The following is a 7,424-nucleotide window of genomic DNA, read 5'->3' as shown; positions in this document are numbered from 1 at the left end:
TACTACCACGTGAACATATCTGCAACACCAAATTCTGGGCTAAGTTTTTCGTAGTACCAAAATTGTGGCTACATTTACATCTTGTTGGCATGTTTTTTTTAACAAACCAAACATTGCTAAAATTCTATTTAAAATACCAGTGCTTTTGTAAGTTAAATTTTATCCTCGAACTAAATAGCCCCATAATCCAAAATCCAAAAATCTATGTGACTTTGGAGCTTGCAAAAACTTTTGAAAAAAATAAATGCATTATCCGAGGTGTCACACCATCCATCCTCTCTCCTGGGGAACCATGGGCGCACACGCTTCACTGCGTCGTTTTTTACATCCAACCCCCTATAATATCTCCAAATCCAACCCCGACCACCTCTCCTCGTCGTGTCCGCCTCCGCCCGCCTCGTCGCCGCTGGTGGATTCGCCGCCGCTCGCCGAGCCACCGCCACCGCCACCCACCGGAGCAGGAGGAGGAGAGGCGGCCGGGAGGTGACCATCCAGCAAGGCCTCTCGCGTCGCGGGTTTTCTCCGGCCCCGAGGTCGGCGAGTGGGGGTGGGAGAGAGGAAGCGGCGGCGGCGGAGCCCGCCATGGCGGTCCCCCTCGTGCTCGTCGTGCTCCCCCTCGGGCTCCTCTTCCTCCTCTCCGGCCTCATCGTCAACGCCATCCAGGTGCGCGCGCCGGTCCTCCCGAATCCTCAGCTAGATTGGCGGAGCCTTCTGCGCTTCTCCTCCTCTTCCCCCTTGTGTGTCTCGGGCGATCTGATGCGGCCGTGGCGCGGGATTTGGTCTTTTTGTTATGTTTCTCCAGATCATTTCTTCCATTTCTGTAGCATTTTTGTTGGATTTTCTGGGTTGATTTTGTACCGGATGCTGAAGGCGATTTACGCAAAGATTTAATCTTTTTTACAGTTCTATGCAGAGATTAGTATGGTTTCCTGCTTTTTTTTTCCTGTTTTTTTTCGCGATCTGAGATGCAAGTGAGTGTGAATTTATCAATTTATTTGGTAGATTTTTTTGCACTTATTTAAGCCAATTGGAAATTTGTCTGCCACTGCACGGAGTAATGTTGTTAGCACACCAAATTATAATGGGAATGATGAATCTTTCTTCGTTTGATCTGCTAATCTGAACAACTATGCTGCGAGATCAGCATTCGGCATGCCTTGATCTGTTCTCATGCTGGTGAAAAATTGCAGGCCGTCCTATTTCTGTCGATAAGGCCATTCTCGAAGAACTTGTACAGGCGGATCAACAGATTCTTGGCTGAGCTGTTGTGGCTTCAGCTGGTCTGGCTTGTGGATTGGTGGGCAGGCGTTAAGGTTTGTAGAAATGATCACTGACAAAACATTTTTCTGTTTGGCACTTCATATCAACATTTACTTGTTCTGCTAAAACGTTAAACACTCTCATTTGGTGTACATTTATCTATTTTAGTGCAATGCAAATTAGCACTATTAGCAAGTAAGCTGTGTGAAATAGCTTCTATATCGCATTAGACATTATAACCAAATAGGTAGACAGAAACATTAGATTGGAAATCAGATGTTGGCCTATTTGTGTACACAGTGCACGTTTCAGTGTAATACAACTCATTGCTCGAGTTGATAGCACTGAGAAGTTTGGAGAATTTAGTTTCCAAAACCAGCTTCCTAAAATGCCGTCTTAGCCCTTTGTAAGTCAGCAATGCTGTTAAGGGCATTGATGCTGATAGACAGCCCACTTTCGAGGCTAAAATATATAATTTTAGCTGTATGTGGCGTACTTGCATATGTTGACGTTTTTTTACAGAGCATGCTCTAAATGTTTATAATAATAATAATAATGTAAATTCTTCTTAGAATATGGATTTCCTCTTTCTGACTGTGCTGGACACCTGGATTTTTTTTTATGGGTTTTAGCTGCACATGGTGCTAATGCAGAAAACAGCTGTGTTTGTGGTACCGCCACTGCTGTAGTTAAATTTGGCTTGTTGAGTTAAAATTGAAACCCAGCTGCATTTTCTGCTCAATAATGGCTATAAAACTAGACGTACAGCATAATTAATCAAATCCTGGTAGCTAACTGTACATTATGTGAATGGCCCATATGTACTGCAATTCATATGACAACAGTGCTTAATCAGTTGTACTTTGTACTTTTCCATAAGTCCACCTGAGCGTTTTTCTTAAGCTTGAAATGTTTGATTTGTTGTTAATGAACCATACAACTTCAGTTTTTGCTGTTTATCCTTTCCCCTGAAATAACTTGAACCCATATTCTACAGATACAACTGCATGCTGATGACGAAACCTACAAGTCAATGGGTGAGGAATCAATATTTTATTACATGAATGCTAGTCATTGCATTGTACCATGTCACTTTTTTACTACAAGCTTACCTGATGAACTTTTGTAGGTACTGAGCATGCACTCGTCATATCAAATCATCGGAGCGATATTGATTGGCTTATTGGGTGGATTTTGGCACAGGTTCTTACCCCCTAGCTTGTTGAAACATCAGATATACAGATTTATCTGTAGTGTATGATAAATAATCTGAAACATTTATTTTGACATGTGATCAGCGCTCAGGATGCCTTGGAAGTACACTTGCTGTTATGAAGAAGTCATCGAAATTCCTTCCGGTGAGTTAGCTAGCTCATGTGTATTTTACTGGAACATTTTTTTTTATATTTTACAATTCATTTCCTTGTAGGGTAGTGTTGCTGACACTAAGTTATGTGCATGGAATTATTATTGAAAAAAGTTGTAAATGTAACCGAGGGCGACTAAAATTGATGGACCTGAACTCTAATGTGCACTCTAGTGGGTGTCACTCAATTTGTATCAGTAACTAGCTGAGTAGGTTGGCATTTAACTATTCAGTACCCCAAGTGTATTCGTAAGTAGAGCATACATTGTGTTTTCTGGTGAAATAGCTATAGTCGTACAAACCATTACACATTAAAATATGTGCACAACTAACTTCCATAGAAGCTATACAATGTGGAATGGCCGAATTGTATGTAGCAGGATAAATCATGTAGAAATTTGAAGTCTGTCAATTAAAATCAGAACAGATGGATTCTGCGTTTGGTAGAAAATCTGATGGAGAACCAACATAATGTTTTGATTGCATCTTACAGGTTATAGGCTGGTCCATGTGGTTTGCCGAATACCTCTTTTTGGAGAGGAGCTGGGCAAAAGATGAAAAGACACTGAAAGTAACTTTTCACCTTATGTACACACATAATTCTATGTTTGTTCTTGAACTTAGTGGTCTTACTATGCTTGCATATAGTGGGGTCTCCAAAGGTTGAAGGACTTCCCCAGACCATTTTGGCTAGCCCTTTTTGTTGAGGGTACTCGCTTTACTCCAGCAAAGCTTCTAGCAGCTCAGGAGTATGCTGCTTCACAGAGCCTGCCAGCACCCAGAAATGTATTGATTCCACGTACAAAGGTATGTTTTCTTCCCTAGCTCATATGCTTTAAATCAGAATTCACAACTGTAAATCTCTTCCCCAACTGTTACCCTTGTAATAATTCTGATAGGAAAAACATCATTTTATACTAGTACCCTACAGATGTGAGATGTGTAACTCTAAATGTAATAACTTTTACATGGTACCAAGAACTGCGTACTCTCTGGTATGACATATGTTGATAACTTCATATTGATTAGGATATAGACTCTGTCCTTCAAACAGAAATAAACTTTAGTGTTTTAAATCTCTTAGAACAATACAAAGAGGATCGTACAACGTACCTAATGTAAAAATGTGCCTATGCCCTTCTGCCAAAATTTCCATTTGCCTGCCTGATTCGTACCTGTAGTTGCTATCAGGTATGCAGTATTTTATGTTTCTATCTTTGATTTCCATGAGATCAGCCTTTTGGACTTAGATGATTAATCCATGTAGTTTATAAAATAAGTACTGACATAATATGTAATGATCAAAATCATAGCCAAAATCATGCATTGAAAACTAAAAGTTCAAACACTTACCTTAAGGAGTAATGTTTGTGAATAAGTGTACAAAAGAGTAATGGGACAACTCTGAAACATTCACTAGGTTCTTTTGTACTGTCTGATGGTTCCTATTCCCAAACAAACAACTTTACAGGTGTTTCTACATGATAATATGGTGATATCTGCCTGTTTATAACCTTCCTGAAAAAGGATACCTAATAACGCTATATTTCAGGATAAATTCTTGAACCTTTATGAAACTTTTTTGGACATTCAAGAATCGTTTGAAAGAAATAAACAAAAGAAACGAACTTAAAAAGATATTACTGCATTACTTTCAGTATAACTAAAGCTTAACTAAGGTTCTAAAATGACAATCTGAAATAATAGCTTTCCATAATATATGACTGCAATACTTCCAGACAACATTTTACTCTTATGTGTTTATGGAGTAGCTGGGTGATCAGCTTTTGGGGGTTACAAGAATATATGTTTATGTCATGCATTTGGCAATGTATATATGTCGTATAATCACTTAATGTGTTTTGCAGCATTAAATCTATTTATTGATACCTCTTGTGAAAATTTGGAAAAATGCAGGGATTTGTATCAGCTGTAAGTATTATGCGTGATTTTGTTCCAGCTATTTATGATACAACAGTAATTATTCCAAAAGATTCACCTCAGCCAACAATGCTACGGATTTTGAAAGGACAATCTTCAGTGGTATGTTTGCTTACTTCTTGATACTGAAATTATGATGATTTTTTCACCATATAAAATTCTTGCAAATTAGTTGGATATAGTCATAGTAAATTTATTTGATCCAATCTAAATTTATTATTTCCATAGGTACATGTTCGCATGAAACGCCATGCAATGAGTGAGATGCCGAAGTCAGAGGATGATGTTTCAAAATGGTGCAAAGACATCTTTGTAGCGAAGGTGTGCTAGATATAATTTTTTTTTGATATCTTATAGTTGACACTTTAAATGCATTGGTTGATCAATAAATTCTCAAGTTAATATTATATGTTCCTTTATTTTCCACTACAGGATGCATTATTGGATAAGCATTTGGCAACAGGAACTTTTGATGAGGAGATTAGACCAATTGGCCGGCCAATAAAATCATTGCTGGTAAAATCTCAACACCTGAGTTTCTTACTTATTTGCATAAAAAATAGTCTGTAGTATCAGGATCTCTAGCACCCTAACCTAGAGCCAATGGGCATGCAGCCATGCACCAAATGCTGGGCATGTAGTATTGTGATGCCACATATGGTCTCTGAAAAGGCAAATGAAAAATTAGGAAGGGCCTTTTTGTGGGAAAGAAGTGGCCCTTGTAACCACAGCTATGATATATTTGCTCGCAGTTGCAGATGCATAATGTGAGGGCCAATTTGAGTGAGAATGGTTAAGCTGCTGGTAGCAGCTGCAGTTGTACCAATTGTGAATATTGATGTGTTATCTGGTCACGAATCATTACCAGGCCCAAGCCTAGTCCAAGCTCACCAAGATAAAGCCTACCCAAAAGCCAAAAAAATAGTTTAATTTTGTGCAAAGTATCTGTTTTAACTCTTTATCAGACTATTTTGGGGGTTTGTCTTGTCTGAAACTGAAAACTTAGGCCTAAACCTTGTTGTCGGGGCAAGTCAGAATAAGGGCCCAAGGTGGTTTTGCTGGGACTTGCGTATGAACAAACTGTAGGCAATAGTACCAGCTTTGCAAACCTCAAGTAGTTGCTGCTTGGTTGCATATAACCTTAAAACTATTATTGTTTGGTATACAACTAATGTAGTAACTTATCTCCAAAAAAAAAAAACTAGTGTAGTAACTTCCATTGGACGGCTATTTTGCAAGTTATTGAGTTTGTAATTCTGCTTGTGTAACAGGTGACCTTGTTTTGGTCATGCCTCCTTTTGTATGGCGCCATCAAGCTCTTCCTCTGGACTCAACTCCTGTCAACATGGAAAGGAGTAGGGTTTACGGTCCTTGGGCTCGCACTGGTGACGGCGGTCATGCATGTCTTCATCATGTTCTCGCAGTCGGAGCGATCAAGCTCGGCCAAGGCAGCTCGGAACCGTGTCAAGAAAGATTGAAACAGATTTCCATAGTCTGCCTCCTATCAATGGGAACTGCTAATTCATTGGGTATTGAATTCATGTAGGCACCAAAGTTGAGGGCGTCTAATCTTTTACCGTACAATGCACCAAAAGGGGTTTGGGTTTACAGAATAGAATGCCTGAATGAATTAGAGAATGTAGCAGATTTGGTGAACTAGCAACTCTGAGCTCAGTTGTGCTGTATTTTCAGAGAATTGCTTTTGACAGAGCAGGAATTGTACTAGTATTTATTGGAACTTCTACATCAGTCTGGATTTGTTCAAGAAGACCTTTAGTGGTTTCTTTATCAGTGAAACTTATATCTTGTCTCCACCTGTATATGTTTTCTCAGTCAACCATGATTGCTACCAAAATAGAGAAAAAGATGCCATGATTTTGTCTGCCTTTAGAGCATTCCATTTTTAGTAAATACTATATTTCATCCTTCCTTAAAAATAAAGTGTGTGGGAGGAAAATGGTAAGTAGATACTCTACATCATCTATATTAAAAAGATATACTTTATATTTGGATATCTCTTCTCACTTCATATCTTAACATCCAATTTCAAAAGAAGAGAGTAATTACAACATGAGAAGAGTGCAAAATACTAATAAAAATATATATGGTGAACGTAATACGAATGTTCTGTTGAAGTAATAACTAATATGAAAAAAGAATATATTTTAGATGATCAATCAAATAGTGATATTGATGATTAAATTTAGATGAGTCGTTGAGAATGCTCTTCTATCTCAGTTCAATTTTATCTCAGTTCAATTTTAGCTAGTTCTCTATAAGTATGAAAAGGGTTGGGTAGCGCGATTTTTAATTGTATGAACAGTCAAGTCATTGTGGTTGAGACTTGAGACAGTAAAAAGGATTACTTGCTTGGTCTTTAATGAATGTTTTTCCCCATTATAATATTTATTATAATCTTTGAAGAATTGTCTCTTGCATTTTGCTTTTCTTACATAGGCCAAATTCTACAAAATACTGCATAACAAAGGTCCAATGCGAACAAAGAACACATTAGGTTGGGAAAATAAAATACATCACCCAATTATATATTATTTTCTCCGTTTCACAGTATAAGACTTTCTAGCCTTGCATATATTCATATGGATGCTAATAAATCTAGCCATATATATATATATACATTATTCACCAATTGATGAATTTAGACAAGACTAAAAAGTCTTACAATACATGAGAAGAGTGCAAAATACTAATAAAAATACATATGAAGAACTTAATACGAATATTCTGTTAAAGTAATAACTAATATAAAAAGATAATATATTTTAGATGATCAATCAAATAGTGATATTGATGATTAAATTTAGATGAGTCGTTGAGAATGCTCTTTTATCTCAGC

The 7,424-nt window shown here is 37.8% G+C and overlaps 1 protein-coding gene across 1 annotated transcript; it reads left to right on the top strand.

Annotated features, from left to right (window-relative positions):
- The first annotated feature begins 402 nt into the window (after positions 1 to 402).
- LOC102707817 (1-acyl-sn-glycerol-3-phosphate acyltransferase PLS1) lies at positions 403 to 6,439 on the top strand. Its single transcript, XM_015842602.2, has 11 exons — positions 403 to 663; positions 1,191 to 1,313; positions 2,258 to 2,297; positions 2,390 to 2,463; positions 2,559 to 2,618; positions 3,120 to 3,197; positions 3,275 to 3,433; positions 4,544 to 4,669; positions 4,796 to 4,888; positions 5,000 to 5,083; positions 5,839 to 6,439. The coding sequence occupies exons 1-11, from the start codon at positions 583 to 585 to the stop codon at positions 6,043 to 6,045; spliced, it is 1,125 nt and encodes a 374-aa protein (XP_015698088.1). The 5' UTR covers positions 403 to 582; the 3' UTR covers positions 6,046 to 6,439.
- Positions 6,440 to 7,424: the final 985 nt, after the last annotated feature.

This window comes from Oryza brachyantha, chromosome 11 (genome assembly GCF_000231095.2).
Source record: "Oryza brachyantha chromosome 11, ObraRS2, whole genome shotgun sequence".
NCBI classification, from domain to species: domain Eukaryota; kingdom Viridiplantae; phylum Streptophyta; class Magnoliopsida; order Poales; family Poaceae; genus Oryza; species Oryza brachyantha.
The sequence above is the reverse complement of the archived record's forward strand: the minus strand, read 5'-3'. Positions and strand labels throughout refer to the sequence as shown.

What these genes read in the sequence shown, in the direction of transcription:
- LOC102707817 (XM_015842602.2), top strand. Translation starts at nt 583, where the DNA reads ATGGCGGTCCCCCTCGTGCTCGTCGTGCTCCCCCTCGGGCTCCTCTTC. An exon ending in ATTGGTGGGCAGGCGTTAAG is followed by an intron (nt 1,314 to 2,257) that starts GTTTGTAGAAAT and finishes CATATTCTACAG; the next exon opens with ATACAACTGCATGCTGATGA. An exon ending in GGCCAATAAAATCATTGCTG is followed by an intron (nt 5,084 to 5,838) that starts GTAAAATCTCAA and finishes CTTGTGTAACAG; the next exon opens with GTGACCTTGTTTTGGTCATG.